The following is a 23,011-nucleotide window of genomic DNA, read 5'->3' as shown; positions in this document are numbered from 1 at the left end:
CTCCCCACTGTGATCACACATTGGGCCAATATTCCATATCCCCCCCATTATACATGCATTAGGTCATGTCCAGTTCCATATGTTCAATTCCATTTCCTGTTGTTTTTACGATAGTATCCTAATCTCATCATCTATGACCTTCCATTTGCTTTTGCTCCAGAAAGAGTACCATAATTTTAATAGCATCCTCTAAATTCACTCCAGGTCATATGCAGAATATTATCTTTTTGCTAGAACTGAAGGAAGGCCAGGACTGAAATTTTCCTAAAGTTTTTTTTCCCCTCTCAATGCTATCTGAATAATTCTTCATCTCGCCATTTTTTATTTTATCCTCTCCAAATCCTTGTATGGAAGTCATTTCCATTTTTTAAATTTAATTATTTCATGATCCAGTCCTGCCACTTTTTCATCAGTTTGGTCTGAATTCTCTGAGTGTTCCCCATTTCCATTTCATATCTCTCTGGCTCATTTTCTTCATCTAACATTGATCTGATCTCATTATTAATTGTTCAGCCATCAACTGTTGAACAATACCAGCGGTCACTGGGAGATCCAAAAGTACCTTAACTGGATGCTTTTGATGTACTTGATATTATTAGCAACTAAATCCCCCTTAATATTTCCACAGCTGCAACTGTGTCTTATCTCAAAGCAAATTCCTTTCTCACAGCTAATGATGATCGCTTTACTTTCAGCTTTTCCAGTTCTCTAGTGGCAGGAAGCAGAAAAAGGATTAAAGATTTTTCACATATAGGGGGTTCCTCTCGTCTGTTTAATCTTTCTTGTCAACCATAAATTGGGGTTTTCACTCTGCTTTAAACACTTTTAACAATCAGTTTCCTTTCTGTTTTTCTCAATGACAGAAGGCAGTACTTTCAGATTCTAGATTTTCCGCAGCAGATGGAGTGGGGTTGGGGTCTGTTACAGTTTCCTTGTCCCAGAAGTGTTTTAAAGAGAGAGAGTGCAGTTAGTTCTTACCTTTAAAAGGTGATTACTCGACATTTGGGCAACTCTCAAGCTTGCTAGCTTGTTCTAACTCCCATCCAAACCATTAGGCATAGACAGTAGAAAAATGGCTTTTTGATCCACTTATTTTGAGGTTGACTCTCAGTTCATCCTTATCTCCAGTGATTTAACAGTCTATCTGGAGATAGTCTGGAGGGGCGTCATTTAAAAATATATATATATATTGGTTTTTAAACAAATACAAAAACCATTAAGCACTCATCCAACAGTACATCTAACGGTGTTTGTTCTATCCATTGACTCTAGACATAAACTTTCACATTCAACGTTCAAACATATTACTTAATGTAACCTCTCCAACTGAAAATATTGAACTGTTTGTATAACGAGGTCTTGATATTTGTCATTAACAAGCTTAAAGAAAGGGGTCCATATCTCTTGGAAGGTGTCTCTATTCGTTATGCCTTTAATTGCTTTCCTGTGTCTGGTGACAGACATTGCTGTATCTGGAGGGGCCTCCTTGGCGTCTCCATAGGTGGATTCTGATGTGTTTAACCAGATTCAAATCCTTATTCAGCTATGTTGTTCGCAGAGTGACCTTTATCACATTGCTATTTTGGAGTCCAACCTACCACCCAGGTCTGTTGTGAGGTTAAAATTAGAGAATCCTACGTATGTTGCCTGGAGTTCCTTCCAGGAAGGGTGGGAAGCAAATGCTATAAAGGATGTCCGAGACACAGAACATCCTGCTTAGTTTTCCTAGGCTGGCTTTTGAGAACTCTTCGGGAAATTAGTACCTCATTATTGAGAAACATTTGTTATTTTTAAGTAGAGCTCAAGTCAAAACAAGTAATGCTTGGATGCAGAACAGAGTGTGGCTGTAACTAGCCATTTATGATATATGAGAGTGAGAAAGCCTGTGTATAAGCTTGCCGTGTAAATTGCCCCTCGGATGAGAAGCACTTGCCCATAGCCAAACCACCTACATGCTAAGCATAGCAAAGCCCTCTTTAATTGGGGAGGGGGAGCAACTGTGTGAGCTTCATATATGGCTTGAATTTGTTCTCTCTCTGCCTCAAAGGCATATTGTACCTTCATGGTTATAGGCTAACAGTGCAGCATCAAAAGCAGCTGTAATAGAGGAACCCACATCTTTAGCATCACAACCTCTAAGGAAGGATGCAGCAGCAATACGTTTGTGGCTGTTTTTGGAGAGCTACCTAGTGTGGTTCAGCACAGCATTCTTCCTTTTTTAAAAAAAGTGTTTATTGAAGATTTTGTGTTACAAAATAAACAAATAAGGGAAAATACATATAGCGTCTCCACTTTCGATTCACAGTATTTTCCACAACTTAATGTTCAGTATGAGACACTAATGTCATGGACATATTGTGGTTGTGGAGAAGAAAGAGGGCGAAGAAATGGGGGGTGTTTTTCTATTGCTTAGTGCTAGACCGCTGGACTGCATCTGTTTGCATTTCCCCCTCTTGGCAGCTCTTAAGTTGGTCCAGTGGTCCTTTTGTGGAGGCAGAGTACCCAGGAATTTTTTTGGGGGGGGGTGAGAAGTGGCAGAACAGGATAAAACACATTTAAAGATGGAATCCTGCATCTTTGGCATGGAGTCACATTGAATTCAAGTCAAGTCAAGTAACCTTTATTGGCATCACATAAGAACATTCAGAATACATTCAGAATAGATAGGCCAGTGCGATCTCGTCGCCACCCCAACGGCACAGTCACCTGCCAAAGGGCAGAAGAGGCAAGCAATCCGCCTCATCTCTGAGGGTTTCCAGCAAGGGCAGGATCCTGTAGCATACTTCAGCAACAAAAAATCAAATAGAGGAACTTAGCTTGGTGAGCTCCTGGTCTGTCCCCTGTAATAAGAAGCGCATGACCTCCGTCTCTGGTTTCCATGTTGCAATACATAGATGGTCTAGAAATCCTTGGCAGAGATCATCATACATTTTACAGTTAAGGGCCTTGTGAGCTGGAGTTTCCACCAGGTGGGCATCGCATGGGCAGATCCTATCTCCTTCTGCCAAACCTGCAAACCTACCCCAAAGGAGGTTAGAAGGATTAGAATTGAACCTAGCCAGCGTAAAGGCCCTTCTTTCTTGTACGTAATTAAGATTAAATTCCTGCACCCAAGAGAGTCAAAAATAAAGGGGGCAACATGTTTTTTCCACAGCTGAGATTAGTTCCTGGCGATCTATGTCCCACAGCCTAGTTTTTAACATGGTCTTGGCAACTGGGAAAGCCACAGTGCCCAGGAGATCCTCTGAAAGCCCGAGTTGCCGTATCTTTGTGCAAAACAGTTGTAGCCCTGGGGAAAGGAAGAAGTCAGACAAAACGCTAAACACATTTAAAGATGGAATCCTGCATCATTGGCATGGAGTCACATTGAATTGAATGTGACTTACTTAGGAGACATGTATAGGATTGTTTGCATCCAGCACAGCTCTGTCCTGAGCATGAAGTGCCAGTTCTAAACAAGTCTCACACGCTGGATGTGAAGGGTAGAAAGAAGAATGTGTGTGTGTGTTTGTGTGTGTCAGAAGGATGACTTCCTACTATGTCCTCCTGTCGCCCTTTTGGAAGTCCATGGCGAAGACTTGTCATCCTCCACCCCATGAGATCTTTCAGCAATCTTTGCTCCTGCTTTCCCTTTGCCACAGAAGCAACGTGAGGGTGGAAGCGGATCTAGCTAGACGGCGCACCCTCGTGAGACTTAAGCAGTCGAGGAATGCAATTATTTTGTCACTGGAATTCAAAAGTATATTGGAATTTGAAGGGCAGCACTTCCCCCATGTTCATGCACGTCCCCATCCCCCCACTCCAGTCTGCTGGCCAAGGACATAAACACAAACATGTCTGCATCTTGCCTTCCCTTGCAAGATAGCCTCTGCCCCTAACTGGTCTGATCATTCTGTTCCCAGTGAAGCAGCCATTCCTACGTCCTCAGACGGTTCTGCTTGGGAAAACCTATGTCGCTTCTTCATGAACCACGAAAAACGTGAAGAGAGTTGGGGCGGGCAAAATCTTTGAGTGCCAGTTCCTTTGTAGCCATCTTGAGGGCGACAGGGTGCAAAGGCGCCCTCAAGGAGAACAGCTTCACAGGGCTGACGCCATCTTTAAAAGGGGCGAGGGGACAGATCCCTAGGCGGCTAAGGGAGGTGCTTGCTTTGCCCACTCGTGGGAGGCCAAGTAGGAATGGCAGCTGTGGGGTGGTCGCCAGGGAAAGCACCCTGCGCTGTTGACATGGTGCCCTGCGCCCCTCTTTTGAACATTTCGGGTGGCCAAGAGGGCAAGCGTGAGGGGAAAGCTGGCTTTGCCCACCTCACAGACCCATGTGAAACATGACTTCTCTCATGGTGGCAGTCTGGGGAAAAGGCGGGATAACAATAACAACAACAACATCTAACTCAAAATATCAAACCCCGGTAACTAAGAGCAGGAATCTGAAGCTTGGTGCAGACCTTACTTTTTGAGAATAAGCATAAAAACGCTATGTGGTATTTTGTTTTCAGTAGGCATTTTATATGTGGTCCCCCCAACCCCACTCTGGCTGCTCTTTCTAAATAATGTTTAACATACACACAAACCCAAGCCCTTTGAATGTGTTGAGTTGGCAACTGAAAAAATAAGTTCAATCGTACCAGACCCTAAAACCAGGTGACTGTAAAATTTGTGTGAATTTTCTCTTAATAAATCCTTTCTGACCCCCACACTATTTAATCCATTCTAGGTATGAACACAGGTATTTCTTTATCTAAACATGCACACCTAAAAAAAGATTGACAGGAATTGCACAAGAGCAGATACAGTATTATAAACATGTTTCACAGTGCGGGGAAATGAGGCTTGTGCTTTGGGTGGGGGAGGACAAGGGAACATCAAATCCCACCCATCTATGGGTTCCAGATATAATAAAGGACAGAATACAGCAGAGTACTCAAATTTTAAGCCCAGCTGAGCTACAGTAACTCTGGCTGTTTTCCTTCAACATTACCCCACTTCCAGGTCCCAAATCCTGTTGCTTAAAGATAGTCACCATACATATATCAGCCTTTTTTATATATAAAAAAAGGATCTTGTGCAAGTTTTCTCTTATGCAAGACCTCTATCAAAATATTGCCCCTGCTCCAGTGAGGAGGTTCCTTCGACCAGCCATTTACTTTCCAAGAAAGAAGCTGGAGCAGAATGAGTGCAAGTTTTCACAGCTTTTATTGGGGTTCATGGCTCCCACAGCCACCACTCCAGCCAGCCTCCACAACAGCCTGGTTGTGGCAAGTGGCCGCTGAGTTGCAGATATCAATCGGGATGTTCTACCTGTGCACCAGAAGTAAAAAGGCTAGGTTATGATCCTTAGCTGAGTAGCAAAACAGAGAAAAGGGGGTAAGTGATAGAAGCGAGCCGCATGACAAACTGCTCACTTCAACATCAGTGAAGTGTGGTAAGGAGCAATCAATATTAAATGGGGTGGGGAGCATGGGCTAGTTTTCTGATGACGTCACCTTGATACACTAAAAACTTGCATGCATGAGTAGCACCAGAGCTTTTTTCTGCCTGGAACTCAGTTCCGGCACCGCCAGAAAAATAGCACTGAGTAGCACTCATTCCACAAACTCATCTGGAAGTGCCCCTTAGTGGCTAACACTGATATGAGGAGTAGGAGAATTCCATTAATGAACAAGTACAGCTAAAGCATGCTAATTTGACAGTACTGTATTCACACAGCAGTAGATAACCTGGCCCTGAATTAAACACTAGCAACTAGGAATTCAATGAAAGTGAGCAAACAGGCCTATGGAGGAGAGATGGAACACTCAGTACTCTCCACACAGGAGATGAATGCATCCAAGAGGGACAGAGCTCTCCATCCTTCCTGTCTGCTTCCCAGTAGGCTAGTAAACATTTTTTGCAGGTGATTGGTAACACCTGTGGCTTTATTTACTTTGCTCAGAGGAACCTTATTTTAAATGCATCTTATTCTAGAGTGTAACAGTGCCATAAAACATAATTAGTATCTCTAATTTCAAACTACTGCCATGTCCATAATTGCACAACAGTTTTGTTTTAACATACGGGTCACAGTTGGTCCTCCACATGTTCTAACCCCTGCTAAATTCCACTTTCTGGGAATCACAAATGGGTAGAGTGCTGTTAAGCTCAGGTCCTGTTTCGGCGCTTCCCATATGTTTCTGGCTGCCCACTGTGAGAACAGGTTGCTCGGACTAGGTGAGCGAGGTCCAGCAGGCTTTCCCCATGTTCTTATGTTTCTTGGATTCCAGCTCCCATCTGCTCCAGCCAGTGCTGGGGACAGCAGCATCTTTGAAAGAGAACTGCATTCAAGGATCAGAAGAGGTGACAGGAACACTGAACTCGAGTCTTAAGGCATGCTAGAATTCAAAGCAGTTCTCAGAGTTCTATGGAGTTGATGTCACAGGTGAGTCTTTTGTGAGCTTAAATGTTCCATCCCAGACAACTCATGTGCTGACTCCCTGCCTCAGTGGGGCCTGTGGATTACACTACCTCTTCTCATCTTCCCTATGAAGCACCTTTATGATCCCAAAGCCTCCCTCTGCCATAGAGAGGAAGGATGGAGCTTCTCCTTGGGCTCTCTGCCCTTTTCCAGTTGTTTTTGTCCTCCTCCACTACCTGTAAGTGACCACAGTCAGAGCTAGCACACTTGAGTTCTGCTCCCCATGTTATGGGAAGCAGAAAGGCTTGTGCAACCCAGAAACTCTTTAGGATTAAGTGGTATAACTGAATGGGAGGTTTCAAGTACAGAACATTAGCCCCTGACAATGAACTATGTATAAAGCTCATATTTTTAAAAAGAAAAAGGTCCCATGTGGCGTTCATTTGCACAGCCAACCAATTCATTTGACTAACATGTACCATATTGAGGGAGGATGTGCAATACTGGTTTACATTAGAGGCTAACTCTAGAACTGGCCTGGAGTGTTGGTGAGCCATCAAAGACTCCTCCATTGGGGTTAACCACCACTCAATATCCAAAGCCCCAACTAAAGTATGTATTACACATTGTACCACAGTCAGGATGCAGGGAATGGGAGATCCTACAATATTCTACTGTTCCTCTGTAGTCTGTAGCATCCGGCATCCCTGGACGAATTGGGACAAGTCTCCCTCCCCAGATGAGAGAGAAGCCCTGGAAGCGCCATGGTTAGTGAACATATTTGGCAATGGCAAAAGGTGCCAAGGAGTTGTCCTGAGCAGCTGGTGGGTCCTGACAGCAGCCAACTGTTTCCTACTGATGTGAGTAATGTGAGAGATTGGAAGTGCTTTTCTCCTGATGGAGTGCTAGCTCTGGTCCTAAGATGGTTGGTTCTGAAATGAAACAGAGTGCCTGAACAATGAACAGGCTGTTGTGGAGTAAGGTCTCACCATTCAGGATCTGATAGCTATGGTTGATTATTAAATGACCTTCCATGTTTGCCTTGCAGGCAGCCGAGCAATGTAGAATTCACGGGCGCTCATGGTCGTTTCAGCACCAAGACAGTGAGCCAGTTCATTTCACACCGGGGTTTCAGCTCTTGGGATGCACCACCCAACAATGACCTGGGACTCATTCTGCTTGGCCAGCCAATCGATTTAAGGAAGCCAGACATATGGCCAGCTTGTGTCATTCGGAAAGAAAAACCCTATGACACACAAGAGGAATGTAGGATTATTGAGCGGAGACACGACGGTGAGTTTGGAGGTGCCCTGTCAAGGTCCGAGGGGGTTGTGCTAGTGGGGAAAGTGACCACAGCCCAAAGTCATAGGTACTCATAAGTCTGCAAGACTAAGTGTATGTGTCACATCTGTTAGAACCACTATACTCAACTAATGTGTATTTGGCACATAGTTTAATATATTGAGAGTGTTGCGGTGATTATTACTCAATTATATTATTGTATAATTATATAATTATATAAATTATATATCTTAGGGCTATGGAAATATTAGAAAAATATGGTCAGTGAAGGCTTAGAAGTTAGAGAAGGCTATGTAGGAGAATTTGATTTAAAAAAAACACGCATGCACACACACGCACAGCGCTGAGACTGATGAGTGCAGGAGGGGATCCCTGGAGTTAGGCTAACAGGCCTTGCAGTTTATAGTCATCTCTCCATCTTCACAGGGTCCTTCAGATGGTCAATGAAGGAGATCATTGTGCATACTTTGGTGACATCGGAATGTGCCAAGCAATGGCCTGACATAGGCAAATCATGGAACTTGTGTGTTTCAAGAGAGGCGTCTAATGACACAAACTGCATGGTAATCCCTTATGAATGGATTCAGGGACGATTGTGTGAATGGGGACACACACACACACTTTACACCAACCCTAGTAAAGGTAAAGGTAAAGGTAAAGGTAAAGGACACCTGACAGTTAAGTCCAGTCATGAACGACTCTGGTGTTGCGGCGCTCATCTCGCTTTACTGACCGAGGGAGCCAACATTTGTCCGCAGACAGTTTTTCTGGGTCATGTGGCCAGCATGACTAAGCTGCTTCTGGCGAAACCAGAGTAGTGCACAGAAATGCCCTTTATCTTCCCGCCAGAGCGGTACCTATTTATCTACTTGCACTTTGACATGCTTTTGAACTGCTAGGTTGGCAGGAGCTAGACCTGGCCACAAAAAACCCTACCCATTGATCACGTTGGGGAGGAGGGATTAAACAATGGCCACTTGCACATAATTTTTTGTCCAGACCACATCTCCACAACAGAGTATATGGGGTGCTTTCTGGTAATGGGGTGGATATGGGGTGACTCACTCATCAACCCATCACAGCTCATTACCATTTGTATATAAATCCCGCACAGGGAGGCCGGATAATAGGGTGCACAGCATGTGTCTGTATCTCTCTGACTTCATGTTGTACACATAAGGCTCACAAAAGGGAACATGGGAAACAGGTAGAAAGGGTACTTTGTACGGAGAAGAAGCCTCTTGTACAAAGCAACCTGTCTCCAGAACAACCCAGGAGCTTAAGCATTGCTAACATTTCTTCTCTCCCTGGATCCCTTGCCAGGTGCCTTTTCTCTAGCAAATGGGGTACCAGGACAGAGTACTTCACACAATGCTATTGCTGTTGTCATATCTCTTTGCATTTTGTGATGCAGGAAGATGTGTTAAGGCACATCCATATTGATTTGGGGTCCTTGTTCAAAATTCAAAAAGGAAGCTGCATACGAGAAGGGCAGCACTTCCCTCATACTTCAGCAACGGCCAGCAAATTGTGATTCTGTATTCCAAACCAATTCTACCTCATTAGTTCTCTAGTGGGTGCCCATTCTATACTTCCCTTTTCTAGTCACCATTTTGTGTATGTGGGAAGTTAGATCTGGTCTTATACTATTTGATAGGACCAATGTGATTAGAAAGGAACTACAATCAGCAGAGGGGAAGGGAAGATTGGCCAAGGTTTGGAAATACCAGAATTCTAATGGGATTTTTTTTAAAGTGTGAGTGTATAGGACACCAACAAACATTACCAGAAAGCACAAATAGTTATGTAGGAGAAATGAAGGGCGGGGATGACAGGGACACCTTTTCTTCATTCTGGACACATCCTGTCATGTTTCACCTGCTGGTGCGGACAGGAAACAGCACAACCAAACAAAATAATTGCCTCTTCATGCCAACTGCAGCATAGCTGAGGAGCTGGAAAAAAACTACTGAGCTCCTATGCTTCCCAAGAGGCAGCCTTTCTTACTGCTTTTAGTGACACAGACCCCTTTTTATCATCTGCTTTAGTTGTCTCATTCCATATCTGATTATCATGCTCTCTTTTCTGCTACAGGTGTCTGTGGGCAGTCCTGTGATTTGTCGTGACCCTGGCAGCGGGCACTGGGAGGTGATGGGTGTTGTGTCCCAGAGCTTACACGACTGCACAGCTCCTATCCTGGCTTCTCAGATTTTATCCCATTTGAAGTGGCTGAGTCAAGAAGGAGCACTTGGTCCACAACTGAAAGATAGCAAGACCACTAATGGTGAATTGTCTTCCCCAGCAACCACACCATTATATGCTCTGTCTGAAACAGAGGGAGAATTATCTTCAACAGCTGGAAAATCTGTAACATTCCCAACAGGCATAGTATTCACATCAACAGCACAAACAACCACACAAGTCCCACAAGCGTTTATAACACCCCCAATTGTGGAACAAGAATCTGAAGCATCTGAAGCAGTTGGACCTGTTGAACCATCAGAAGTATCTTTGACATCCAAGCCCCCACTGTTGGATTCTACCTTTACAAATGAACTCTCACCGCCAGAAGCTACAAAACCATTGACTGTAATACCTACAACTTCAGTGCACTCTACATCTGCACTCAATAGACTACAGTCAGTAGTCACAATAGTTGCAACAGATAATCATGTAAATTTTACAACATCCACAACAATTCAGAAAACATCCACAACAACACAGTCCCTCCCCAATATCACAACACCCCATGTAACACTTACAACAACAACTGGACAGACATCTACAATGGCCAGAGAAACATCTTCTGTAGTGTCTTCCACACTTGAACATCTATCTTCTGCAACATCTACAATAGCACTAAAATCCACAACAACACAGAAGTTGTCCACAACAGCAGGGCAGTCGCCCACAACAACAGGGCATTCACCCACAACAACAGGACAGTCATCCACAACAACAGGCCAGTCATCCACAACAACAGGGTATTCGTCCACAACAACAGGGCGGTCGTCCACAACAACAGGCCAGTCGTCCACAACAGCAGGGCATTCGTCTACAACAACAGGGTATTCGTCCACAACAACAGGGCGGTCGTCCACAACAACAGGGTATTCGTCCACAACAACAGGGCGGTCGTCCACAACAACAGGGCATTCGTCCACAACAACAGGGCAGTCGTCCACAACAACAGGGCAGTCGTCCACAACAGCAGGGCAGTCGTCCACAACAACAGGGCAGTCGTCCACAACAGCAGGGCAGTCGTCCACAACAGCAGGGCAGTCGTCCACAACAACAGGGCAGTCGTCCACAACAGCAGGGCAGTCATCCACAACAACAGGACAGTCGTCCACAACAACAGGGCAGTCGTCCACAACATCCTCTACAACCAACCAAATATCTGTAACATCCACAATACACTCAACAGAAATGTCAGCTGTTGTACAACCACATATAATAATAATACCTGCTACCACTTCACAGCCACAAACGCCTCCTTCAACAGCCGTAGCATCCATACCAGACACTTATATCAACCAAGGTGCTCCTGTTCATATTGTTGTAGCTAGGCCACAGTTCCCCAAGAGTAAACGCGAGGAAGGCCCATCTCCTGGCCCTTCCCTAGCATTACTTGCCCCACCTAGTGTAACCATAATGCCCAACTTGCAACTCCCTGTACAGGTGACGCTGAAACAGTGTGAGATGGGACTGGCATGGGATGCCAACTCCCATACCTACCAACTTAACAAGATGGCAGTTCTTACAGATCGCAAATTTGGTGAGTACATGTACTCCCCACCCCTGAAAAATAATAATAATAAGGGGGAGATCTGAGGAACTGGCTATGTGTGTGCCACCAGTTGCTCCCCCATCATTCTGTCGGGAAATAGAGTGTACTGGATAATATTACTTCAGACTTCCGTTAGATAAACTGAGAACCGAAGGCAAGCAAATTCATTTCTAATATGTTGGGCTTTCCCTTCAGGATGTGGGCTGCGGCCTGGTTTTGTGCCCAAATGCCCAAGCTGCTCTGAGGCGGAGTTGGGGGAATTTCCCTGGGTTGTTGCTCTCACGCTGCCCATCCGGCATTTCTGTGCTGGCTCCATTCTCAACCCCTGGTGGATTTTAACCTCAGCCAACTGTGCCAACCTTATGTAAGTATCCTGTTACTGGTATTCAGGTTGACCTAGTTCTAGATGGGTGCATTGTCTTGGTCTCTCTCTCTCTCTCTGCATTTTCAATTTTACAGTACACCATACACATTTTACCTTATACTATTTTTTACAGACTTCCCAACCTAACCTTCAGTGACATTCTAACATAACCTTAGTTTGCTGCATTTCCGATGTTTTCTACACCTTATTTTAATTCTACCAAATCCTTTGTTTTATTTTACTGTTGTTCAAACAGTTGCTTGCAGGCCAGTTGTAATATCATTTCTTTTTAGGTACTCTCTGAAATATTCCCACTCAGCCCTTGTCCTCCCTTCATCACAATCCCTTATTTTAGAAGTCATGCTCACTAATTCTGCAAACAGTCAGTTTATCGAACAATTGCTCTTCTGTTGGAATAGCTTTGTCTTTCCAAATCTTTGCATACATAATTCTTGTAGCAACTGTGGCGTATAAAAATAGGTTACACACCTTTTTTGGTAGCTCCTCACCTATGATGGCTAGCTGGAAGGCTTCGGGTTTTGGGGGTGAAGGTAAATTTAAACTTTTTAAAAAAATTCTTCATAGACCATCTCCCAATATTTTTTGATTGCTTGCAAGGCCACCACATGTGTTCTAGGGATCCTTCCTCCTCTGAGCATATCCAACAGAGTTTAGAGCCCCTTTTGTACATTTTGATGAGTTTTGTGGGCATCAGGTACCACCTATACACAATTTTTAATTTATTCTCCTTCATCTGATAACAAGCTGAAAAATCAATTTTTCGGTGCCATTTTTCGGGGGGGAAACAGAATATTATAAATAAAATCGCAGTGGTAGACCAAAACTCTAAAGATATAAGGAATGAATTTCAGTGGTTTTACTCAAAACTGTAGGCAAGGCAGACTTGTTTTCTTTTTCTTTTTTTCAAAAAAATCTATTGGTTTTCACAAAATTAATAAACACATTAACAAATAAACAGACAAACATAAATCATAACCTTATTAAAACTAATCTTCTTAACATTGTTAAGTGACTTCCTTGTATCCCCCTAGTTCAATTTCAATGAATATCATTTTAACGGTTTTCCAAATCAAAGTTCTTGAAATCTTAACCTAATCACTTAACATCAGTCATTCTTCCCAATTCAGCATTAAGCATAATATTTCCTCGCATTACTTATTTAAATCCTAGGCCTAGCTGGTAATTGCAAGCTTTTTCCAATTAATTTAACTTAATGTATTTAACTAAATAGTAATTATAATTCTTCCATTCTTCCTGATACTCCTCCTCATTCTGGTCGCAGACTCTACCGGTCAGGTCGGCGAGCTCCAAAAAGTCCATCATCTTCATCTGCCATTCTTCCACAGTTGTTAGTTTTTGCATTTTCCACTTCTTAGCTAGTAATATTCAAGCAGCAGTTGTGGCATACAAAAATAATTTAACATCTTTCTTGGGCAATTCCAAACCTGTTATTCCAAGAAGAAAGACTTCTGATTTCTTTATAAATGTATATTTCATCATTTTTTTCAATTCGTTATAAATCTTTTCCCAGAAGTCTTTCACCTTGGGGTAGCTCCACCACATGTGATAAAAAGTTCCTTCTTTTTCTTTACATTTCCAACATAGGTTGTCATAGTTATGATAAATCTTTGCTAGTTTAACAGGGGTCAAATACCATCTATGCATCATTTTCATTATATTTTCCTTTAACATTGTACGCGTGAACTTAACCCCTTTCTTCCACAATCTTTCCCAATCCTCAAACATTATGTTATGGCCTATATCTCTTGCCCAATCTATCATTACTGATTTAACTTGTTCATCCTTTGTATGCCACGCCAACAGTAACTTATATATTTTAGACAGATTTTTAACTTTAGAATCCAACAACTCTGTCTCCAACTTAGATTTTTCAGAAGCAAAACCATTTTTCTTATCTAATTTATACAATTAATTAATCTGGTGGTAGTGTAACCAATTTTAACTTATATTTAACTTGATAAAATGGTAAAGTTTGTATCCTTCATTATCCTCCAATAATAAGTCTGAATATCTCAACCATTTGATTTCCATATTTAACTTTTTCTGAGCCTTCGCCTCCATTGGTGAAAGCCATCTGGGCGTTTTCCTTTCTAAAAGATCTTTGTATTTTATCCAAACATTGTACAACGATTTCCTAATTACATTATTTTTAAATGCATTATGGGCCTTTACCTTATCATACCATAAATATGCATGCCATCCAAATACATTGTCGAATCCCTCCAAATCTAATACATCAGTATCTTTTAGTTGTATCCATTCTTTAATGCAGCAAAGCGCTGCTGCTTCAAAATAGATTTTCAAATCTGGTAGGGGGAAATCCCCCTCTTTCTTTAGAATCCGTAAGTAATGTTTGTTGTGGGGGAGGAAGGGAAAGGAGAATGTTAGCCGCTTTGAGACTCCTTAGGGTAGTGATAAAGCGGGATATCAAATCCAGACTCTTCTTCTTCTTCTTCTTCATTTAAAAATGCTGAATTTTATTGTATTATTATTATTATTAATAATAATAATAATACTGCCCTTCATCCTAGGATCACAGGGTGGTTTACTAGCATGCTAGAACAGTATGCATTTTTATCCTTCTCAGTGATTTCCAGACTTGTGCTGAGTTGTGCCTTAAAAAGTTACCCAGCCACCACATTGGAACATGTATTCATCATTCTGTGCCCACTGAAGTAGGAAGTCCTTATGTAGCATTAATAACCTTCCCACCCCAAATATATGTCATTTGTTTTACATGCTGTGCAGGTGTTATGGGGCCACAGAAGCACATTTTATTTGATTGCATTTTATATAAAGTTCACAGTTCATATAATAAAAGTTCAAATAACAACAGTATCTACAAGAGAGTGCTCGATACCTGCTTCTGCAACATGTTGTGTGTGGTTGCTGAAACTATTATGTTGCTGTTTCTCTTTTTCAGAAAAAATTCAGAAGCTTTGGCCCTGGTGCAGGCTGGTCTAGTTGACATCTCCAAGGCAACGTACTCAGTGCAGACCCACCAGTCTCTGACACACCCAAACTGGTTGGAGCACAGGGACCTTCACAACCTGGGCCTTTTGCAATTGGAGGAGCCACTGGAATTTGGTCCCCTTGTTGCACCCGTGTGTCTCTCAGACAAGGCAGATGCAATAGGTGGCTTCAGAAATTGTTGGCTACCAGGCTGGTCTGTGCTGGAAGGTGAGTGGTGCACTTGCTTTCTCCTTGTACACTGTGATCTGAATTGCACAGGGAGGGGCTCTCTTAAATGACCTTGTTGGTTCTTCCAGTCTCTGTGATTCTGTGAGCAAGATTGCATATCAGTTAGTAGTTAGGGTCCCCAGGCTGAGGCTTGGAAAAGATACTCAAGAGAGATAAGTCTGTCTGGTTTTGTGCCCTCTCATGAAACGATGCATAAAAGGTATAATGCTAGTGTCACATCACTCTTGCAGGCAGCCAGAGATCTGTCTTGTTGTTTCAGATAAGTCTGGGAACATCAACCTTCCACAGCTCATCTTCATGGACACTCCTGTCCATTGTCCACTCTCTATCCCAATATTCCTTTTCTTTTGCCTTCTCCTTATTCCTCTTGCCCACTTCAACTTTCAGCCCTCCTGTTCCCATCTGCTCAATTTCTTTATCCTACTATAGGGGTGGGGAACTTGCAGTACTCCAGTTGCTAAGGGACTCCAACTCCCACTGGCCTCAGCCAACATTGTCAAAGGTCATGTATGATGGGAGCTGTAGTCTGGCAACAGCTGGAAGGTGAAAGGATCCTCATCTCTGTGCCCTGCTGGTGGTCATCACTGAGGGCATGGAGATGGATTTATGCTGCCTAACTTGAGGGCAGATGGTGCTACCCCCATGTGTTCTCTCCCTGCTGTAGGAGGCCCTGCCGTGCTGCTGAGACATCCCTTAGACATCCTGAGCGTCACCAGCTGCGACCAGCTTGGGGAGCAGCTCTCCAATGCCATATTCTGTATCAAGGCTCAAATGGGCCCGGAAGGAGTCTGCACGGTGAGAGAGAGCTTGGGAGTAGATCATCATTATGACCCACCTCCACCGCTTTTTGACTCGGTGCTGATATCAGCTGGCTGTGGATTTAAAAAGTCAGTCTCCTCACCCATTTGTTAAACTGAAGAGGTTAAAAGACATAATTCCTGTCTGCCACACATAGCTCTTTCAGGTGTACAACAGCACCTAGATATTGCATGTTCTCTGTCTGTCTGTCTGTCTGACTGTCTGTCTGTCTGTCTCTCTGTCTCTCTCATACTGCTATCATGGATCCAGTAGATGGGTATTTACAAATTAGCTTGTTACATGGTTTGCATAAACTTGAGGCGGCATGTCGAAGTGCCGCCTTGCCCTGCCACTGCCGCTTCTCTACCTGCCCTGCTGCCAACAGCACCAATTTTGGGTGAGATATCACTGAAATTGCACAAGATGGTGCATGCTCCACAAGGTCTTGCAAAATTTCGGATGTGATTTCAGCCAAAATCGGCACCAGTACGAGCACCATTTCTGTGCCAGCAGTGGGGCAGGTGGGGCACCTGCAGGGCTAAAGCCTTGTGGGCTCCTGTTGTTTGAGGCAGCTACTGAGCCAGCTCTAGCATAAAGTGCCCCACAGAAAGCAGGTCAACTGCTGTTTGAAAGTGTTAAGTTGTGGGTGAACATATCAGGCGACACAGCGATTCTTCAAACAGCTCTTGTTTATTTATAGGCCAGGACAGAACTGAACTGAAGGGTTCAGTCAGCCTGCTTATATAGAGCTCCAGTACAATGTAACTGTAACAATTTTCTAAAACTATCCAATCACTGAACGTCACTTTCGATATCTTATTTGCATAACTATCTACAGTATCCCCCTGCTGGCCCAGGATGAGAACTTCAGTACATAACAGAAAGAGTGTAATGATTGGGAAGTTTCTTTTGTACCTTCTTCTCTTTCTCATTTTCTCTTCCTTCTCCCTCTTCCTATCCAGGGTGATGTGGGTTCTCCGCTGATCTGCCCTGACCCCCAGGATGGGGCCTGGCTTCAGCTGGGGGTGCTGAGCAGTTTTGATGAAGCCTGCTCTCGCCCCTATGTCTTCAGCAGTCTGCCCCACTACCTGCCCTGGTTGGAGAGGACCACAAAGGTTGCAGGGTATCGTTACAATCGCACAGTTCCTTGGAAACATCTGAGGCCTACAAAAAATCTTAGGCAGCTACAGAAACCAGAGAGTGAGTGATAGCTTGGAATTTCTCATGTGAGCTGCTTCAAAACACATGTCCCTTCTCCCCAGGTCACTGTGGCCTGTACCTATGATGGCACAATGCCTTCCAGAGCACCCCTGAATGGCATTTCATGTACATTTCCTGCTGTTTAGAGTTAGCCTCCCTTGCCCTGCTATTGTCCTCTCCCCCCCCCCCCACACACTGACCCAGCCTCTTTGACCTCTTCAGCCCTGGCTGCATGGATCTCAGCACAATTGTCCTTGCCCTGGCAAGTGCTCATCGCCACATGTGAGAATCAGAGCTGCGGGGGCTCAATTCTGAACCGCTACTGGGTGTTGACTACAGCACAGTGTGTTCAACAGACGTAAGTGATGCCCCCATTCTCCTGCCCTTCTTCAGAATCAGTGCCAAATGGGAGAAGCATGCCAGGCCAACTTAGGCCCACAGGCTAGAGGTTCTCTAGCCCTGTGTTAGGAGATCAGAGCCCATGCCCTTTGGGGGACTCTAGTTCATTTATCAATATTCACCCATTCCGTGCTACATGTTAGGGCAGGGAGACATTTCATTACAGGGTGAATGTGAACGAGGCACACCTATTTTGTTCACCTAGGCTGTAGGACATGGGTAGGCAAACTAAGGCCCGGGGGCCGGATCCAGCCCAATCGCCTTCTAAATCCGGCCCTTGGACGGTCTGGGAATCAGTGTGTTTTTACATGAGTAGAATGTGTCCTTTTATTTAAAATGCATCTCTGGGTTATTTGTGGAGTATAGGAATTTATTCATTTCCCCCCCCCCCAAAAAAATAGTCTGGCCCCCCACAAGGTCTGAGGGACAGTGGACCGGCCCCCTGCTGAAAATGTTTTCTGACCCCTGCTGTAGGATATAGCTGCCCAGAGGGCATACAGGAGAGGGAGATGGCTGTACTCCGCAGCATCACCAATGAGCTCAGATTAACATGAACAGAAGCAAGAAAAAGGCCCAGATTAGCTTTAACATAGGTCAACATCAAGTTTACCATAGTTTATGAAGGAGTTGTTACTTTGAATGAACTACTGTATGTAAACATAGCTGAGCCTGCTGCCTGCCCTGTCCCATCATTATGGGTCGTAAAGGTAAAGGGACACCTGGCCATTAGGTCCAGTCGTGGCCGACTCTGGGGTTGCGGCGCTCATCTCGCTTTATTGGCCGAGGAAGCCGGCATACAGCTTCCGGGTCATGTGGCCAGTATGACTAAGCCGCTTATGGCGAACTGGAGCAGTGCACAGAAACGCCGTTTACCTTTCCGCCAGAGCGATACCTATTTATCTACTTTCACTTGACGTGCTTTCAAACTGCTAGGTTAGCAGGAGCTAGGACTGAGCAACAGGAGCTCACCCCGTCATTGCGGGGGTTTGAACCGCCGACCTTATGGGTCCTACCAAGAGCAAAAAAAATGAAGAACAAGAGACTATTCCCTGTTAGTGATGGCTAGTGCCCATTTGGGACTGGTAGGGTGGAAAGCAGGGAGGCCACAATGGAGTTGGAGTCAATAACAGCCAGCGCCAACTGATTCTAGTTTTGTCCCCATCCTGCTCCCTGCGGAGTTCTGCAAGGGCAACACAGAGACTGAGGAGGAGGAAAAAGCAGACGGCCAGTGCCATCACCTGAACTGGTTGTAGCTAAGAAGGCAGGTGGGTAGGGGCTTAGGGCAGACTGAGGTTGGTGGGGCAGTACCCCATTTGCCTTAATGGACTAGCCTACACTATTCCCTTTGCCCTGTTGCTTTTCCTTTGACCCAAAACAGAGTTATTCCAGGCCGCTCTTTGCTGTTTGCAGGGACCCAGGAAACATAGCTGTCTTTGTGAGGCTGACACACCCCAAGGGCCACGCCAGAGGCATCCATGTTGCTGCAATTTACCCTTATGAGGAGACGATGCAGCACAGTCTCTCTGGCAGCTCCAACGTGGCTCTGCTGCTCCTCCAGAAGCCCCTCACCTTTGACCAACATGTGGCTGCTATGGCATACTTCCCAAAGGAGCCCTGGGATAGCTGCAAAGTGATGGGTCTACAAATGATGCCATCTGGTATGCCAGGAGACTGACTGGGAGTGGGGTGAAGGGAGAGGGAGAGGAGAGAGGGACCTTGCTATTGTATAGGGCTGTATGCTCCAAGACTATTTCAAACAGTCTCTGTTCCTTAACATCAAATATCCCTTAGTACATTCAATTGGAAGCCCTGTAACCCTGCAATAAGTTGCATCATGATTTGTGCAGGCAGCCAATGGAGCTTAACCTGGCTTTTGCCCCCAACTACTCTGTGTGCGTGCGCGCGCGTTTGCTTACACACACACACACACACACACACACCTTGTGTGTGAACTGTAAGGATCAGCTGTGCTGAGTAGAAGTGGACAGTCCTTGAAGACACACCCACCAGGGAGACATCTACTCTCCAAATCTATATTCCATCAATCTTTATGCAATGGCCATGGCTGCCTGCAAAGAATCCTGAGCACTGTAGTTTGGCAAGGGTGCTGAGACTTATCAGCGATCTCTCACAGAGCAAAAAATCTCCAGGGTTATCTGAGGAGAAGGAATGGCTATAAAATTAGTGCAAGTGTACCAGAAAGATGTTGAGAGGAACTCTTGACTGTCGCTGCCTCTTGTGTCTCCCTAGTAACATTTGTTAAATGACATGCTACATGCCATCATCATGCACATTGCAAACATCATCCAATGTAGTACAGTGAAAAAACACTGAAAGCAATGATGATATATCTCATGTCTTGGCAGTTGCAGGAGGGGACCATATGTCTGTGGTAACGTGTCCCTCACAACATGTAAATTAGGCCCCGTGTTTATGGCGTAGATATGATGAAAGCATATGGCTAAAAGCGTAGGGAAGTTGTGGATTTTTCAGTGGTGCTAAACTAGATTATTATTGTGGTGATGGAAGCAGAGGTGGGGTGCAGAGGGCACAATTCCTGAGACAAATTAGTTCAGGATAAAATGGTGTGATTCAGCGGACAAATATAGAGTCCAGGCATTTGGGATTCAAGGCTGGATTCTGACAGGGTGGAGCTTGGGGCAGTATGCCATAGGATGGAGGAAGGATTCTGGAAGTTTTCTTTCCCAAAAGTGGGAAGTGAATTGGAAGCAGTTTGCTGGCTAATCACCCATCTTTTGACAGGTGAAATTGGGGCTGACTCCAGCGCATACCAAGTCAAGGTGCTGATGCCCTCAGACTGTGCCAAGGAACATCCTGGGGTCAATCCAGGCATGTACTGTGTTGTAAGAAATAGCTCTAGCTACCTGCCTGGTGCTGCTGTGAGTATCTCTCCAAACAGCCTCCAACCAACCACTCATCTTCACACCTTGTGATAGGCCATTCTTGCATCATTCTTTTCTTCTTCTTCTCCCAGGTAGGTGAGGGTGCAGCCCTGCTGTGCCACTTGGAGGCCAAGAGCATGACATGGAGCCAGGTTGGCTTGATGAGTGAGCCCTTTCCGGGATCCCAGATGGTTGTTCTGTCCTCCAGCATCACCTCCTATGTGGACTGGATAGAAGAAACGTCCAGACAAGCCAAGCACCAATTATTCCTGCCCCGTGGGAGAGCAGCAGCCTGTGGACCCAGTAGCTGGATGCTCCTCCTGATCCTCTCATTGTTTAGGGAGGCAGAGTTAGGCTGAATACACATATTAGTGTGTTCTCATTCCTATTGAAGGTGCTGCGTTGGACGGTTCAGCTTCTGCAGCCGATTACCGGGTGCATGACTTTCCGTGCTGGAAGTGGCCCCGCTCTTCTCATCTCTGCAGGCACCATGGGATATCCACAACAAATCACCAGGTGAAGGGCAGTTGCTACAGTTGCCTCCAGCAGTGGTCTATCAAGTCTCAGCTGGGATGGCCCAGATGTGCACCTTTCTGGACAATGCCATCAACTAGAGGCCTGTCCCTGGGAATGAGAGTCTAGCAAGAAGTCTTGAGGCTACTGTGGACTTCTGCGCCAGCTATTGTTTCAGTAAATGAGCAAGTAACAAAAATGAGATGGAGATATTTCAAGAATATGTAAGGCATCATCCTAAGGACTTTAAGGGAGAAAGATAGAAAAACCATGGTAGACGTTCTGGAGAATTTTCCATACAATACATAGTCGAGCCTCCAGATAACTTCTGATTTGTACAGTCTTCCATTACTTCTCCCAAGCATGGTATTTGCATAGAATATTTGTCTGCAATTGGGAAGTATAGCTGATATCAGCACTTGGACTATAATCTTATAATTAAAACTACGAATCAATAAAAAAAATGCTCTCAAATACATTGTAGAGTTCAAGTCGGTACAAGGCCAATATTGGGCCTAGCACTGAAACTTCAAGCCCTTCTTTTCCTTGTTGGTGGCAAGGAAAAAATACAGAGGTGGGTGAGGTGTATGTACACACTTTCCAGATGCCATTATCCAGGTTTTAGGCAAGCATTCTTTGGTGAGAAATCCCAGCAGAGATTTACAACCACAAAACATGCAGCAAAGTAAAGCATTGAAATATAGGCTCTCAGACCTTTAAAATATGCCCTTGTGAGTTCCAAAATAGTCCACTCTTTCCTTAGCATAGAAAAAGACCACATGTTTGGTAAGTTAATAATGATGTGCTTGCAAACTCTTCAAAGGTTGCACTTTCCCCTATGGCATTCAGAAAATGTTACACAGGCAGTAAAACTTGGTTTCGTTATAACGTGATGAAAGTTCCTAAATTATTGGTATAGGAACATAAGAGTGGCTTGTTAGAGCCATGCGGTCTGAGCTTAGAGCAACCAGCTCAGACCTCTTTACATGCTTAGCTTCTCAGGTAGACTGAGGTACAACAATAGGCTTGATTACCCTCCACCCAAGGAGAGTGGGAGTGCCCTAGCTAAGCCTGGCAGACAGCTTACTCTATGGCATTTAACCCCTTCATGCATTACTTAGACTTAAACATGTTGGCTATATGAGGCTGGTTATCCCACATTTTTCATCCAAAGGATTCCCCCACAGTAACCATTTTCAGCCCCTCCCCCTTTTCTGGCAGAAACTTCACAGAGGCATGCAATAAGCTGTGAGGAAGTGGTTGGTGTGTTTGGGGTTTGGAAGCAAATATCTATATGTCTGTATCTGGAACATGGCTTGTTGCTTCCATGGTCTGTATATCAGCTGGCAGTCTTTTGTGGGCTAGATTTGACTTGGGGGCTGTCAGTTGCTGACCATTGCCTTAAAGCCAGGGCAGGGACATGGGGGAACCAAAGGACACTGGGAAATGTGACAGAATCACTTGCAGAGTCAGAGAAGGAATGGTGGTGCGTGTAGGTTTAGAGCAAGGGAAACAGTGAAGCAGACAATTACTGGAGAGGTGGAGGGAGGGGGAAGGAATACCTGGCATTCCACAGCCAAGGCCCTTGGGGCTGAAATCTGTGATTTACCTTCTTCCCCTCTGAACTGCCATGTAATTTTGAGTTCTCTTCCCTCCTCCACACCTTGCCTACTTCCAGCTTTTATGTCCTGCCCTTCAAGCTGTTCTTGGTCACTTGCAGGCAGCCTGCTTATTGAACATTCATTATTATTCATTTGCTCAAAGGTTCTGGGGACCTTCTATGATGGCAGCTATTTACTGAGCATTCATTCTGATTTGTTTGCAGGGAATCTATACAATTGTTCAAGTCCACACCATAAATTTGAAGCTCTGTTAGACCACTTTAAGAGCCACGACTTCCTGCAAAGAATCCTGGGCATGTAGTTCATTAAGGGTGCTGAAAACCCCACTCACATCACAGAGCTACAATTCCCAACATGGTTTAACAGCTCTGTGAGGGGACAAGGGGTCTCCTAACAACTCTCAGCACCCTTAACAAACTACAGTTCCCAGTACTCTTTGGGAGAAGCCATGGCTCTTAAAGTGGTATAATGGCCCATAAAATGTCTGTT

General features: G+C 44.6%; 1 protein-coding gene across 1 annotated transcript; it reads left to right on the top strand.

Annotated features, from left to right (window-relative positions):
- Positions 1-6,434: 6,434 nt before the first annotated feature.
- LOC310696793 (serine protease 53-like) lies at positions 6,435-21,374 on the top strand. Its single transcript, XM_083482812.1, has 14 exons — positions 6,435-6,626; positions 7,077-7,248; positions 7,437-7,681; positions 8,117-8,253; positions 9,785-10,758; positions 10,842-11,468; positions 11,676-11,844; positions 14,810-15,066; positions 15,752-15,882; positions 16,848-17,085; positions 17,308-17,443; positions 18,895-19,142; positions 20,248-20,384; positions 20,480-21,374. Exons 6-14 carry the CDS (start codon positions 11,120-11,122, stop codon positions 20,744-20,746), a joined length of 1,932 nt encoding a protein of 643 aa, XP_083338938.1. The 5' UTR covers positions 6,435-6,626; positions 7,077-7,248; positions 7,437-7,681; positions 8,117-8,253; positions 9,785-10,758; positions 10,842-11,119; the 3' UTR covers positions 20,747-21,374.
- The last annotated feature ends 1,637 nt before the right edge of the window (positions 21,375-23,011 follow it).

The sequence above is a fragment of the Podarcis liolepis genome (genome assembly GCF_965112155.1).
Source record: "Podarcis liolepis genome assembly, chromosome: 17".
NCBI lineage: Eukaryota > Metazoa > Chordata > Lepidosauria > Squamata > Lacertidae > Podarcis > Podarcis liolepis.
The sequence above is the reverse complement of the archived record's forward strand: the minus strand, read 5'-3'. Positions and strand labels throughout refer to the sequence as shown.

Excerpts from the sequence above, each read along its gene's own strand:
- LOC310696793 (XM_083482812.1), top strand. The coding sequence starts at position 11,120 with ATGTCAGCTGTTGTACAACCACATATAATAATAATACCTGCTACCACT. Across the intron at positions 11,469-11,675 it reads TCTTACAGATCGCAAATTTG|GATGTGGGCTGCGGCCTGGT; the intron begins GTGAGTACATGT and ends CTTTCCCTTCAG. Across the intron at positions 17,444-18,894 it reads GCACAGTGTGTTCAACAGAC|GGACCCAGGAAACATAGCTG; the intron begins GTAAGTGATGCC and ends TGCTGTTTGCAG.